Here is a 16,320-nt window from a genome sequence, read left to right on the forward strand (position 1 = left end):
AGAAAGAAAGAAAGAAAGAAAGAAAGAAAGAAAGAAAGAAAGAAAGAAAGAAAGAAAGAAAGAAAGAAAGAAAGAGAGAGAGAAAGAGAGAAAGAGAAAGAAAGGAAAAGAAAAGAAAAGAAAAAAGAAGCAAGAGGGAAGGCAATGTGTTCATTCATTCCCTAAGCTCACCAACTAATCAAATCACCCTCCTTCCAGCAGGGGGAGCAAATAGACAGTGGGACTAGGAGGTAAATATGTTTTGTCCAAAAGGCCAATTGCACAGAAAGACATACATTTAATAAACAGCACTAAGAGCCAGAAATATAGCTCCACACCATCTTAAGTATTATGATCCATCTTTGTTAAATTTCCATGACCTAGACATTATTAATCCTTGTTATACTTGAATAAAGAGAAGCTCAGAAATAGCTTATCCAAGTGGAATTCTATGCCTCTATCAGAAAAAATGACATCGCCCCATTTGTTAGGAAATAGAAAGACTTGGAAAAAATTATATTAAGTGAAGTAGGCCAAGCTCAAAGAAACATAGATCCCAGAGTTTCCCTTATTTGCAATAACTAGTGTAAGTCTGGGACAAGCAGAAAAGGTCAAAAGCTATACATATAAGATGATATTAAGTGAAATGAACCACAAGATAGGGACACATGTGGTTTTTTCTTTTTTGCTATTGTTTTTAACATGTTTAAACTGTACTATGTGATTTTTTTTCTCTTGTATGTTCTTCCCCCATGGTATAACTCCTGTTTTCACTGTATTTGATGTCAGTGCCTTGCATCTTGTGTATACATTTTTCTAATTTGGGGAGGAGAAGGGAAATAACAAAATGCTGAAATAAGGGTATAGGTTGACCCATTGTAACAATGAGATGTACAAGACACTATGTTGAAAATGAACTTTACAACTCGCGGGGGGTAGGGGAAGGAGTTGGGGAGGTGGGAAGGGAAGGGATAGTAGGGGAAAAACAAAGGAGAAGGTAACAATGCTCAATAGGAAATATACTCATTACTTTGCTCATGTAATTGTAACCTCTCTGCACAGTTTTTTTAAATAAAAAAAACATATTTAAAAAAACAAGTGGAAGTTAGGATTTAGGATTTAAACTTGGACCTCACCCAGTTGAAATCCAGAGTGATTTTTAAATCTCCACACTGCATTCTAGTACCTTATCAAGAAAAAATAAAACCATTCTCCCATCTAAAACATGCCCAGTTCAGATTCTAAGTGAGTAAAATGTTTGTGTGTGACATTTTCAGTGATGCACAGCTTTGCTTGAAGCTATAGATTTTTGGTTTTTTTTGGTTTTTTTTTGTTTTTTTGTCAGTTGTGGGGCTTGAACGCTGGGCCTGGGTACTGTCCCTGCACTCTTCAGCTCAAGGCAAGCGCTCTACCTATTGAGCCACAGCGCCACTTCCCGAAGCTATAGATTTTTATTTGAATCATTTTTTCAGAAACAAGAGCATTCATTTCTCATTGTGTTTCAAAACATGCCTTCTGATTCCTACCATGGATTGGGAAGAGAAGATAATCAACATAGACTCAAACTAAACACCTACAATTTCTCTTCAATTGGATAAGATTTATTAAGAGCTACCAAAATATTTCTGTTGTACCTATGTTTGAAATTAAATGCACATGTATTTCCGACGACAATAAGTTATACAAAATGATTAAAAGAACTTTCTAGCAGTGAGTCTCATCCTCGGGAATACAAAAAGAAATGTCAAAAGTTACAAGAATACAACTTAAAAAGGGCAATAAATTTATAGAGAAATGGTACAGAAAACAAAAAGATGTTAGGGCTTCGAGAGTGGGTAGATCATGGGGGTTGAGGGTAAATAAAGGACTAGACTAATTAACACTAGTTAGTCTAGACTAGACTAACACTAGTGTTAGTCTAGTAGTGTTAGTCTAGTAGTTGATGCTTTCCACCTCAGTATTCACTTCTCTGTCTCAAATGATAATGGTTGATTTCCTCTTCCTAGTATATGAGAAATGGAACCAGTAGAAGTCCTGCATGAATCATATAGGGGGAAGGCATACAGCTCTTGCTATATTTGCAATTTCTTAATTGTTAGCTCCAAACAACCCTGAAACCAAAGTGGCATCTTTGGGGATGATAGATTTTTTTTTACCCTACTGACTATTACTGTGATTTCCGTGTAGCACATAAATTTGTTTTTGATGGTCATGTTTTTAAAAAGTTACAGAATTCAGATTTTATATATCTAGATATTTTAAGTAGAGACCCTTATCTGAAAGTACAGAAGTGTTTCAGATTTTTTACTTTCTTTCCAATTTTAGAATAAGTACATATTCTTTTTTTCTAATTCTTACTATTATAAAGGTGATAGACAGAAGGGTTACAGTTATATAAGTCAGGTAATGAGTACACTTCTTTTTTAACAATGTCACCCCTTCCCTTGCTCTCTCAGTTTTTCCCTACCTTCCCCACGAGTTGTATAGCTCATTTTTAACATAGTATCTAGTGAGTACCACTGCTACATCTGTTCATACTTTGTCTCTCCATTTCTGTGCCTCCCTTACCCTTTGAAAGACAAACAAAACAAGACAATACAAAAAGAAAAATGGCAACAAAGAAAAAATGGCAACATTTCCTGGAGTTTGTTTGATAAATAGTATTTTATATGATCAGATTACATAGGTATTACGCCTTTGAGTTCCTCTCCTAGGAATATCTTCCTTTTGTCTCACTGTGTGTGAATGCCTAGAAACCTGTATAATTTATCATGTCCCAGTATATTTTTTCGTTTACTATCCAGTGTGTTTACTTGTAGATTTATAAGCAAATTCTAGTCACCACAAATGAGGGGAAACATGCAACTTGTTTCTTTGGTTTTTTACTTAAGATATTTTTCACGTCTTTCCAATTTCTTAAAAATCTTTCATTGTTATTCTTTATGAAAAGTGAGTAGAATTCCATTGTGTATATATACCACATATTCCATTCATCCACTGAGGGGCATCTATGCTGGTTCCATATCTTGGCTATGGCAAATACTGCTGCAGTGAACATGGTTGTGCACCTGTAGCCTTAATGTGGCTTTGTTTGTGTTCTATTGGACTAGTGCCCAGGAGTGGAATTGTCAGGTCATAGGTTCTATGTTTAGTTTTATGAGGAACCTCCATACTGCTTTCCAGAGTGGTTGAACAAGTTTATATTCCCACCAACAATGTAATAGACTTCTGTTTTGTCTATATCCACACCAGCATTTGCTATTGTGAGTTTACTTGATATTGCCCGTTTTAACTGGGGTGAGATGGAATTTCAATGTTGTTTTGATTTGCCTTTTCTTTATGACCAGAGATGTTAAACATTTTGTCATATGTATATTGGCCATTTTTACTTCTTCTGAGAAGTATCTCTTTAAGTCATTGGCCTATTTATTAATTGGATTGTAGTTTCTTTGAGGGTTTATTTTGGGGGTGGTTAATTTTTGAGCTTTAAACATATTTTGAATATGAGTTCTTTGCCTGATACATACATGGAAAAAAATTCCCATTCTGTGAACTATCTATTTAGTTTGTTACCTATGTCTTTTGCCATGCAGAAACCTTTAAGTTTGATAAAAATCACATTTATCCAGTCTGTCTTTGACTTGTTGTGATTTTGGATCTTTACTTAGAAAGTTTTTGCCTATGCCTAGGAGTCCATTTCGCCTATCCCTTCCTGTAATATTTTCATGGTTTCTGGCCTTACATTGAGTCTTTGATGCACTTAGAGTGATTGGTGCAAGGTGATGTATAAGGATCTAGCTTCAGTTTTCTACATGAGCATAGCCAATTTTGCCAACAACATTTGTTGAAGAGGCTTTCTTCCAACCTAGGTTTTTGGTTCATTTATTAAATTTAAGGTAACTATAGGTCTGTGGGTTCACTTCTGGGCCTTCTATTCTGTTCCATTGATCCTCAGGCCTATTGTTGTGCCAGTACCAAGCTATTTTTTATTACTACAACTTTGCAATAGACTTTGAAATTTGATATTGATATTCTTCCAAGAATATTTGCATATTTTGATGAACTATCTTGGAGACAAGACTGATGTTAATTTTGTATAATATTTTAATAATTTTTAAACCATTTTCTGCTTGTGGGATTATAACAATGTGCAAATAACAGGTACATAGAAACTGATTTTGCTGAAAAGTCCTGACTCCTTAATTGGGATCACAAGGTAACTAAGAACAGGAAAAAAGCCTTGACACCTCTGCCTTCATTTTACATCTATCTCCTTTGGACCAAACTCCTTCTTAACTCTGCCCAGAAGCATAGTAATAACTCAAAGGATGTTTATTTTAAAATGTGTAGTATTGGCTAGCTGCCAGTGGTGGCTCACACCTGTAATCCTAGCTACTCAGGAGTCTGAGATTTGAGGATTGCAGTTCAAAGCCATCCCAGGCAATAAAGTCCACGAGATTTATCTCTAATAAACTACTCAGAAAAATCCAGAGCTGTGGCTCAAGTGGTAAAGTACTAGCCTTGAACACAAGAAGGTTCAGGGACAGTGCCCAGGCCCTGAGTTCAAGCCCCAGGACAAGTACAAAAAAAATTTGGTACCTAATTTGTGTCATCCCCCTTCGATCCTGAAGGCACAAAGATTAGGGTAACTCAGGAAACTTACTGTCAGCTTTTACAATGTCCTATTTCAGACCTCCCAAAAGACACTTGAAAAACTCCAGTCATTGTTCTAAACCTGCAGTCAACTTGTGATCAGGAACACCAGAGCTTCCCAGGCAGATCATCCCATGCTGAGATCAGTCCTAAGCACAGTACTCTCATGGGAATTGATTCTCTCTCTCTCTCTCTCTCTCTCTCTCTCTCTCTCTCTCTCTCTCTCTCTCTCTCTCTCTCTTCTGCCCTCCTCCTCAAGCAATGAGGACTCTGTAGAAACGCTTACCGGACCAGACAAAGCTGATGATCAACCATAGCATACTTTGACCAAAGCTGCTTCGTTACACAGGTTCCCCCCTCCCTACCCATTTATCTTCTATTTTACCTAAACCTGCATCAGTACCCTGAAAATGGGCTGAAACATGTTCTTTCCCTCTTCCTGTAGCCATGGACCATGTTGAATAAATCCCCTTTGCTCTTTTCTACTGCTCATTTCTTTCATTAGTGTTTTGGGACAGATGGCCAAACTAGTTTCTTGGAACTGCCAGAACTGGGATTTCAGATTTTAAAGAGTATCATATTTTTTTTATTTACAGATGCTCAACTTGTATTATCAACTTATTTAAGTTGCTTTTCAAAACTAAAATTAGTTCATTATTAGGATGATTGCATTCAGGCTGTGATCTTTTAATTCTGTGTTTCATTTGCCTTCAGTCCCCGACCATAGGGGCTTGCACTGGAGTAGCTCACCTAAATATGTTTTCATTTCATTTTACAGGGATACACTTAAAGATGATTTGATCTATGTAACAGTGTTCAGTGGAAACACTGAACACTGATGAAATATCAATGTTGTTGGGGGTTTTTTGGCAGTTGTGGGGCCTGAACTCTGACTTGGGCACTGTCCCTCAGCTCTTCAAATCAAGGCTAGCGCTCTATCACTTGAGCCACAGCTCCACTTCTGGCTTTTTCTGTTTATGTGGTGCTGAGGAATCGAACCCAGAGCCTCATGTATGCAAGGTAAGCACTTTATCACTGAGCCACCTTCCCAGCCCTCAAAGTTAATGTTTTAAATAATCACTCTTCATGAAATGAATACAGATCACTAACTTCCAGCAAATTAGAAATGTATATACAAGTGATCTGTTAGGAAAGCTCTAAATCAAAGGAAAACAATACCAAAAATGCAAATCAATAATCAGACTCCTTCTTATTTTTCTACTTTGGCCATAAGACAAAATGCCAGCCAAAAAGTCATAAGATTTTGAAATCAGAAAGACTTGAGATCGGACCCTGATTTCACCTTGGTTTTCCCATTTATGGAATTGGGGAAAATAGGGCTGCCATGACTCAATGTTTGGACTTATAGGAATTGACAGGCACAATGCTTCCTAGCACAATAGTGAGACACTGAAAATGTTCTTTCTCTTCCTTCTTCCTTCCATGAGTTCCAACTGACATGACGTGGGTTGGTACAACAGGTCCCCTCTCTGTGTGAAAAGCAAGCTACATGAGACAAATGTGGAAGCTCCTAAACAAATTTTACAACTTTGGTGCAGTGGGAGGGGGGAGGATTGGATTGGGGGGCGAGGGGGAGAGGATGGGAAGGGATGGGAAGGGGAAACAAAGGAGGAGGCTACAATGCTTGATAAGAAATGTACTCATTATCTTGCCCATGTAATTGTAACTCCTCTGTACAGTATTTTCACAATAAAAAGAAAAAAGAAAAAAATGTGGAAGCTCCTGAAGAGCCTCAATGAGGAGCTTCTTCTTGGAGCCTGAATTCCAATTTAAGGGAGCAAAATTTATATTCTGAAAAAAGGAAATAACACTATTCAGCATTCTAATTATAACTATATAACTAATATAATAACTAATAATAACTTCATTAAGTAGATACTAAAGATTCCCAGATGAGGAAACTGAGGCATAAGGATTTATCACAGGTCAGAGGGGGAGGGACTTCTGGGACTAGTGGATAGGAAAGGCTGCATCCACTCCAAGTGAGAAAATATCCAAATTTCTGCTAAACAAAAAATTAAGTCTATGTTCAATAGATCAGACTTCAGTAGCAGTTGAGTTTATGAATAAAGAAATACCAAAATGCCTCATTTTCTCCAACAACTATTTTGTATTTAAATGTCATAGACTAAAGATAGTGTCCCATATTGCTATAAGAAGGTATCATGTTGGGCTGTGTGCTGGTAGTTCACAACTATAATTCCAGCTATTCAGAGAGCTGAGATATGGAAATCACAATTTGAAGCTAGCCTGGGTAAGAAAGTCCATGAGACTCTTTATCTCCAATTAACCATCCAAAAGCCAGAAGTGGAAGTGTGGCCTAAGTGATAGAGCATTAGCTTTGAGCAAATAAGCTCAAGAACAGAGCCCAGAAATCCAAGGACTAGGGGGAAAAAAGTATCATTTTGACTGTTAGCTGTGACTGATTTGCAGTTTGCATGTTATTATCTACTGTTCTCTAGTAACAAGACTGGTCTAAACAGCCAGGAGCCAGAGCAAGTTCTGATGGCTCAGGGTGAAGCAGTCCTGCTGAAGATGAAAGACACCAGGAGCCAAATGACTGGACCCAACCGAAGCTCTCAGATGGCTCATGCCTTTGGGAGAGCACATACATCCCCAAATGAAGCAACAACACAGGTAGAGACAGATTGATCAGCTCTAGAACAAGAGCTGGGATCAGGTGAGGAAAAGGAAGGTGGAAAAATTGAAGCCAAGAGAAATGGGAAATGTTTTCCTTGAATACCAGCTAGTCTCAGAGATGCAAATACACAAACCTACTACTGTCTGAAAGAAGAGAGGCAGTTAAAACATGAGGAAGTCCACATAGGTAGTGCTGTTCTGTCCTGACAGGAAGAGTCTTAACAATGATCTAGCACTTAACTGCTGGGACCTATAGCTATTCAAGCATCAAACCCAGAAGTAAAACACCAGCTACTCTATATCAAACTTTCCGAGCCCAAACTGAAACATCATTTGCTCCAATCTCTTGAAAAGTTTTTCTCAAACCCCATTTTTCCATGCCTCTGAGAAAAGATTTGATTAAAGGAACTAAGGAATCAATGAGTTTCTATTAAAGTCTCAAGGTCCTCATGCCACCTCTGTGCATCCTGCATGGTGAGTCACAGACAATGACTCAAATAATAAATGGAAAGTGACATAGCACAGGCCCAGCCATGGGCCAGTGAACCTGGAGTGACCCATATTCCTCTTCAAGGATGTCCTTCTCTCTCTAGGCGAGCTTAACTTTCAACTAGAACTTTTCCAATAAGAAAGAGAAGAATTTATTGCAAAATGGAAGCATCCTTGGGGAAGGTGGGCTATTTTACAGTGTATAAATCTGACAGATAGTATCAACTATCACTGATTGAACAAGTTAGTCCATACCATGTGCCCTGCTTTCACACACACACACACACACACACACACACACACACACACACGACTTTTAATATTCAGTAATTAACCTATTCAGTTAATGGGTGGAGCTGGACAATATCCAAATATTCAGAATATATAAAGCCAAACCCCCAAATCTATTGCTTTAAACTATTTGGTATGCCACATCTAGGCAAAGGGCTGATTTTTGGTGTTATTTCAGAGGATTTGCTATGTCCAATGCCTTCAAAAATGTATATGCTGAACCCAGATCCCTGTCAATCCAATATGTCCATTTCAGTCATGAATGGCACTGGGAGGTAAGGTCCTCAAATGAACTTATATAGCAATGTTGAGACCCAACTTATTCTCAGTCTTTTTGCTGGCAATTTTTGTGTGAACATATTGTTGGGAAATCCACAGGCACTCAGCACTGAAGTGCTTAGGTTTAATAAGTTATAGCTAAGAGGAATTCTCAAAACACACTTCTATGGCTTTTTCCTTATTTTTTCCATTAGGATTTTTTTCTCTTTCCAGCCATTGTAATCAATCACCAATAGGTCATTCTATCAGTCATACAGTAAGCCTTTCCCAGCCACAGACACTATTTCCAGTACTGAACAAAAAACCTGAGAAATATTTTGCTCAGTAAAAACTGTGAAGTCCAGCGTGGCTTAGCAGCATGTCCTTGTAAGCTCCTGGCATAGCACACTGCCTCTCCAGAACCATCCATTTTGTCCTGGAGCAACACTGCTGGGCTGGAAAGTTAAATAAACTACTTAATGCAAAACATTTCCTCTGCCCCTCACTGAGATGCTCTGAATTTGTGCCAAAATAGCTATTAGTGGTGATTGAAAGTGCAACAGAACAGAGAAGAAACTCCTTCAGCAACACAAAGAGAAGTACCTTTCCACCCTGGGCTCATCAACACTAATGAGAGCTCAGCAGGATTGTCAACTGGGCAGTGGCGCCACCAGAAGGCTGCTGATCAATCCATCAGGGGCTTGTAGTATGAAAGAAACAAGTTGGGTGGATTCTGTGTTTATATTATTTCCTTCCTTTTTTTTCTTTCTTTCTCCCTTTCTTCCTTTTTAATGCTGCTTCATTTGGTTAAGTCGGAAACAAACCAAAGCAAAATTCAGTCTCCATTTATTACAAGTAAACATTATCTCATTCCAAAACAAAGTCCGTCCAAGGTAGTGTCACTTGCAAGAGAACAGTTTCTAGACTCACCCAATCACCAGTAACAAGCTATGCTTCACATTCTAAAACTCAAAAAAAAATTGTTTCTATTTTTGTTACTGTGGCTTACCCTAGAAGCATCCCAGACACCCCCACAGTCATGAGATTACAATAACAAACAGGTAAGGAAAGTGAGTTCCCTACCTGATTCTCAGTCACTATTTTGGTTGAAAGTTTGGCTAGTCTCCTGATAAAAATCTATCTAATTCTTCAGTAGGGTTAACATCAGGCCCAGATCTGTCTTTTTGACAATAATAACATGAAAACAAAGTCAGAAGAAATATGAAATGCTACATCTGCCTTATTTTCTGTGAATATATATATATATATATATTTTTTTTTTTGCTAGTGATGCACCTGATCTTGGGAAGCAGATAAGTCTGAGTTAGCAGATAAGTCTTGAACTTATGTTACAGAATAGTGTAAAAATGGTAGAACACCTGGCACGCTTGGGCTCCCAACTAGAGCAGGTGCACATGCTCAGTGAGCAAGGCTCTTGAAGAACCTGAGACTGGTATCACCCATGAAATGAGACACAGTATGATTTGGGATTCCTGTTACATGCTTCCATGCAACTAACATGTGTCTTGTGAGAGCAAGGCCTGCTAGATCTGTGAGCTTGGTTGCTGGGGAGATTGACGTCTCATCCACTGCTGTGCTATTAAACAGCTTTCCCTTGGTTGTGGCAGCCTCTTAGGAACTAGGTGAGCTAAATCAGCTCCAATTTGTCATTTAATTACCCAGTGGTTGAACTCAAAATTATAGATGATTGATGATGTGCCTATTAACTTTAAAATAGCTTTATTTTCACAATAAAGCCAGCCAAAAAGTGAAGCAGCCAGAAGGGCTCAGGATTTTCAAAATTAGATTAAATCTTTAAATATTCTCACTTAGAGGATAGCACAGGGGAGCCCCACACAAGTCTAGCTTTTTCATATTAATAACAAGTTGTGAATTTTTCATCTTGAACAATTTTACATTATCATTATACATAGTCATACACAGAACTGTGGAACCAAAATTAGTGAAACTGGCAAGTTGTACATTCCTCTGGCTAACCGGAGACGCCATCACCTTCACATATTTTGTGGTTTCTCCAACGACACAGAGCCAAAATGCACAGCAAAGATCTCGTGTCAGACATCACTATTCTCCTCCCTCATGAGTGCAGATAGAAAACCACATTAACCCTCAAAAGAAGGCTGAGTGTATCAGCCAATGAGTTTTCAAGAAATTGATGCTGACCTAGGTACCTGCAGAATCAAGGAAATGATTTCCAGGAACTGTCTCAGAAGTTGCCCCAAACCTCAGAGCCATCCTCTACATGTGGCTCTATCTGATGACACAACAAAGAAGCATGCCTTTCCTTTCTCTTTCACCTTCCAAATATCACTCAAGTGATTCTGACTGCAGAAATGTTGGTCAAAAATCTTGAGAGAATGTGAAAAATGCAGTTTTCACACTGTCAGTTATTGGGATACAAATTAGACTTGAAAGGATTTGAGATAATATTACTTAGGGGTTGAGTATTCCTTATCTGAAATGTTTGAGACTCGCAACGTTTCAGATATTGTGATATTTTTTATTTTGAAATATGTTATATACTTTATAGACTAGGCAGCCTTAATCCTAAATATCAAAATCCAGCATACTCCCAAAATCCAAAACTATGAGTAGGCAATGCAAAAGTTTCAGAAGAGTGGCTGGGAATGTGGCTTAGTAGTAGAGTGTTAGCCTTGAGCAAAAGAAGCTCAGGGACAGTGCCCAGCCCTGAGTTCAAGCCTCAGGACTGGCAAAAAAAAAAATCAGTAAAATCAGGAGAAGTATGAAGATAGACTCACCTGTACCATATTATTAGAAATTTGGGATGGGGAGTGTTTCATTTAAATATGAACAAGGTGATAATAGCATGATGACTTTGTAAATAAGTAAGAGAAAAATATTGAAGGAAAGAAGAAAGATTTTTAAAGGAAAAAAAGGAAGGTAGGATGAAGGGGAAAAAGGTAAATAATATGTGAGAAATTAGGAAGGACTCACTCTGGAAGAAAATATCTTCCCCCCAAAACACAGAATATAATTTAACATGTGTGTTTGGGTTTAGAACAATTTAAGAAAGATCAAAATCTAGATGATAATAAAATCAAGTGAGAAGAAAAAAATTAAGATTGCAAATTGAAAATTAAGAGAGATTTTCTTTTTTTAACTAGAAGTATCTTTATTTCATCTTCATTTTTGAAAGATAGTTTTGTGATAAGATCTGATCCTTACTTTTTTAACTTTCAACACTTTAAATGTATTAAAGAGAGATTTTCTAATTTGGGGATGGGAAGGGAAGTAACAAAATGATGAAATAAGGATACAGAATGACCCATTGTAACAATGAGATGTACAAGACACTATGCTGAAAATGAATTTTACAACTTTGTGGGGATGGGGGGGGCAGTTGGGGGATTGGAGAGGAAAGGGATTGTAGGGGGAAAACAAAGGAGGAGGTAACAATGCTCAATAGGAAATGGACTCATTTTCTTGCTCATGTAACTGTAACCCCTCTGTACAGTATTTTTACAATAAAAAAATATTTTAAAAAAACAAAAAACAAAAAAAGAGAGATTTAAATGTTTAATCATTGAGGACAAGCTCAAACCAAAAGCTAAAAAAGATCCCATCTCAACAAACAAGTTGACATGATGGTGCATATTTAAATCCCAGCTACTCAGGAGACTTAAGCAAGAGGATCACAGTCAGAGGCCAGTCCCAGGCAAAAAGCATACACATTCTCTGGAAAGTAACTGCAGTAAATAAGGTGTAGGAGATGGCTCAAATGGCAAAACATCTATCTAGCAAGTGCTGATTTCAGTCACCACCCCCCTCAAAATAAAAGATTTATTATTGTATTAGAAATAGTTAAAATATGGGGCTGGGAATGTGGCTCAGTGGTACAGCGCTTGCCTTGCATGCATGAGGCCCTGGGTTCGATTCCTCAGCACCACATAAGCAAAAAGAAAAAAGCCGGAAGTGGCACTGTGGCTCAAGTGGTAGAGTGCTAGCCTTGAGCTAAGAGCTGAAGGACAGTGCCCAGGCCCAGAGTTCAGGCCCCACAACTGGACCCCCCCCCAAAAAAAAAGAAAAAGAAATACTTAAAATATAATGGGTAATATGACAAGGACATAGAAGCCAGGTTAAATGACCTACTTCTAGCCAACTCTGGGATATTTGAGAGTTAATATAATTAAGTAGATTAATAAGTTATAAACTAGTTGGAAACTCATAGAACATAGGCATGAATGGATACATGAACACAATGGAGTACCAAGGATCAAATGGCAAATGTGATACAGTCCAGCAGTTGGAAAATTATAATATTGCAAAGACCTGGCAAAGAGACCAGAATCATCCATAAGTGCTAAAATCTCAGGGAAATCCTGTGGAGGGTTGAGATATGTACATAGTAAATATTTACATAGTAAATATTTCACACTATTATTGTTAAGAGAAAAGAAACAAAGAGCTAAGCAAAGTGGGACAGGCCTATAATGCCAACTACTTGGGAGGCAGAGGTAGGAAGGATCGAATTCCAAAGCTGCCCTAACCAAAAGGAATAGGCCCTCTCTGACAATAAACTAGACAAGGAAAAGAACTAAGGATATGGTTCAACTAGCATGATGCTTACCTACAAAGCACTTACTACAAAGGCCCTGACTGAAAGAGACAGACAGCAATTACACAGTAAAGTGGGAACTCTTTGCCCTGCTGCAATGGGCCACTTTTAATCCACTGAAGCTGTGAATATTGCACCTGGCATGGCAAAAGGGATTTTGCTAATACAGTAGTCAAGCATCTTGAGGTAGTAGGGGGGAAGTTTTCCTGGATTGTCAGTGTGGTGCCAGGGCAGTAATAAGGTACTCACAAGAGAAAGAAGTAGGGGGCTGGGAAGGTGGCTCAGTGGTAGAGCGCTTGCCTTGCATGCATGAGGCCCTGGGTTCGATTCCTCAGCACCACATAAGCAGGGGAAAAAAAGCTGGAAGCAGAGTTGTGGCTCAAGTGGTAGAGTGCTAGCTTTGAGCTGAAGAGCTGAGGGACAGCGCCCAGGCCCAGAGTTCAGGCCCCACAACCGGACCCAAAAAAAAAAAAAAAGAGAGAAAGAAGTAGGAAGGAGTATAGCACTGTGCAAAAGCTTGATATGGGGCCCTGGAAGTCAAAAAGGAAAGGAAAGAAATTATCCCCTAGGTAATAAGAGGAACCCAAGCCTACCAAGCACCTCTAGACTAGTGAACTGTCAGACAATAAATTTGTCTTGTTTTAGCTACCAAATTTGTAGTGAGTTTTAAACTATCAATAGAAAATACAGATTTGAGTAACTGGGGGCAGGAGTCAGTGCACCAAATATCCACTCAAAAATGTGGACACAGTTTTGGCAGCCAACACTGAAGAATTTGGGGGAGTAAGATAGAGGGTCTAGAGATAGCCCTTTGGGATATCTATAGCAGCACAGCCCAGGCAAAAAGTGAAACCTTATCCAGAGATAACTAAATGTTTTTAAGGGCTGGGTGAGTGGCTCAAGTGGTAGAGTGCCTGATTAACAAGCACAAGGCCTTTAGTTCAAATCCATTCTCACCACAAAAAGGGTGGAAGAGGCAAACTGGAACTCCAAAGGAGCAGAGCTTCTGGAAAAAAAATTTTGTTCTCCTTCAGGGAAGTTCTGCTTTGCTCTTCAGGCCTCTTAACCAACTGGATCATGCTGACCATGATGATCTGGGATCATCTTGTAAATTCAAGTGATTATGGATTTTAAACATAACTACAAATACCTTCAAAGTAACACCTAAATGAGCATTTGATTGAGTGACTCGGGACTTCAGCCCAGTCCAGCTGATGCATACAACTGACACTAAGGCAGCAAAACCAACCTCACTTTGAGTTGTTTCCTGTTTCCAAACTAGGATTTTCTGCACCCATCTCAGAGTATCACATCTGGAAGCACATGATGTCTGTCTCCACTTAGGCATTTTCAATGATGGCTTTAATGCCAACTCTTCTAGGATAACCTCAGGCAGTCTGTGCACATCGAGGAGATGCCTGTGGCTTCTCATCTGGAAACCATCTCCTATCAGAAGTCAGGCAGCTATGCTGGACCTGCTCCTTGTAGAAGAGAACAAGAGTGAGGAACAGAAGCCAACAGCAGAATACAACCCCACAGTACCTCACCACCTTACCTGTGTCTGCCTCAGAAGAGCTAAGTAGAGCATTTTCAAAATGTAGCCAGATGCTGTCCTGAAATCCTAACTACTCCGAAGGCTGAGATCTGAGGAACAAAGTTCAAAGCCAGCCCTGCAGAAAAGTCTATGAGACTTGTATCTCCAATTGACATAGAGCTGTATCTCAAATAGTAGAGCACCAGCCTTGAGCAAAAAGTCAAACAAGGGCACAAGGCTCTACATTTAAGCCCAAATACCAACACAAAATTAAGAAATACATAAAACAAAAGGAACACCTATTTGGCATCTTGGGTAATAAAAAGAAATAAGAGAAGTAATAGAACTTACAGCTGTGAGAGTAAGAGGAGACATGAACTATATATTTCATTCAAAATTAATATAAAGTTTCTAGAATCTTCTCACAAATTCTTTGTTCTATCTTTGGTGACTCCTGGATCTTTGAAGAGTTATTATAACTGCAGCAACCACAACTAGACTTCTAGAACCTACTTCTTTGGCAACATACAAATTGAATTAGTTATGATCCAATTATGGTGTTATAGCCTTAGTATTGTAAAATATATCAAAATTAAATTTTAATCTCTGCTTTTGTATGCATAGATTTGACAAGAAATAGATACAAAGAAAGTCAAATTGCTATCAAAGGCTTACCTACTCAAGCACTATAATTAAGATGGGCATGGTAGCTCATGTCTATAACCCCAGCACTCAAGAGAATAAGGCAGAAGGTTCATGAGATTAAGGCAAGCTTGGGCAATATACTAAGACTCAACCCCAACCCTAAAAAATGAAACCATAATTACTAAAGAGCATTGGTTTTTGTTCTTGAAGTATAAATTATTTATCCTACTTGCGCTGCAATTTTTATATCTTGCAGTATAAATTCAACCATATGCCCACTAAATAAACAGCAGGCTGGAATTTTCATAAGTGAAAGTGTAGATTTCCATTTTTGTGATAGTTGAGTAATAGTCGTTTCAGAAAGAAATGTATAAACAGTGTGAGATAAAGTCACAGCATCCAGAACAAAAGAAAATTCAGTGTTGTCTACCATTATGCCCTTAATTCCTCCATAGTGTGTTTTCTTAACATGGCTGAAGCTAGAGGGTTTCCAAAGCAGTGGATAACATCACACTGTACATGCCACACTCTCTTTTCTGTTCATAAATGCAAATTCCTTGCTTACTTTTTATTATTGTTCCTTTGGGGGGCTTGCTTGTCTTGGGGTTCGAACTCAGGGCCTGGATACTGTGCTTGAGTTTCTTTGGCTTTACCACTTGAACCATAGCTCCACTTCTAGATTTTTGGTAGTTTATTGGTGATAAGAGTCTTACAGATGTCACTGCCTGGGCTGACTTTGAACCATGATCCTCAGATCTCAGTAACTAGAATTACAGGCATGAGCCACCACCAGGGCCCAGCTTATTATTCCTCTGTGTATGTGTGTGTGTGTGTGTGTGTGTGTGTGTGTGTGTGTGTGTGTGTGTGTGTGTATGCTAATACTGGGATTTGAACTCAGGGTCTTGTGCTCTCACTGGCTTTTTCACTCAAGGCTGGCACCCTACCACTTGAGCCACAGCTTTACTTCCTGCTTTTTGCTGGTTTATTGGCAATAAAAGTATCACAACCTTTCCCTCTCAAGATGGCTTCAAACCATCAATCCTTAGATTTCAGCCTTGTGGGTAGCTAGGATTCCAAGCTATCAGTGACTGGCAGTTCTTTTATTTTTTTTTAAATTTTTTTTTGTGAACATACTGTACAGAGGGGTTACAATTACATGGGCAGGATAATGCGTACATTTCTTATCAAGCATTGCAGCCTCCTCCTTTGTTTA

General features: G+C 38.6%; 1 protein-coding gene across 1 annotated transcript in view; it reads left to right on the plus strand.

Moving 5' to 3' along the window:
* The window catches only part of LOC105999281, a 101,411-nt gene that overhangs the window by 43,223 nt on the left and 41,868 nt on the right, over positions 1–16,320 (plus strand). Inside the window, 2 exon segments of the mRNA XM_013034256.1 lie at positions 7,116–7,290; positions 14,310–14,428. Of these exon segments, the coding sequence (XP_012889710.1) occupies positions 7,116–7,290; positions 14,310–14,428 (294 nt within the window).

This window comes from Dipodomys ordii, unplaced genomic scaffold, assembly GCF_000151885.1.
Source record: "Dipodomys ordii isolate 6190 unplaced genomic scaffold, Dord_2.0 Scaffold186, whole genome shotgun sequence".
NCBI lineage: Eukaryota > Metazoa > Chordata > Mammalia > Rodentia > Heteromyidae > Dipodomys > Dipodomys ordii.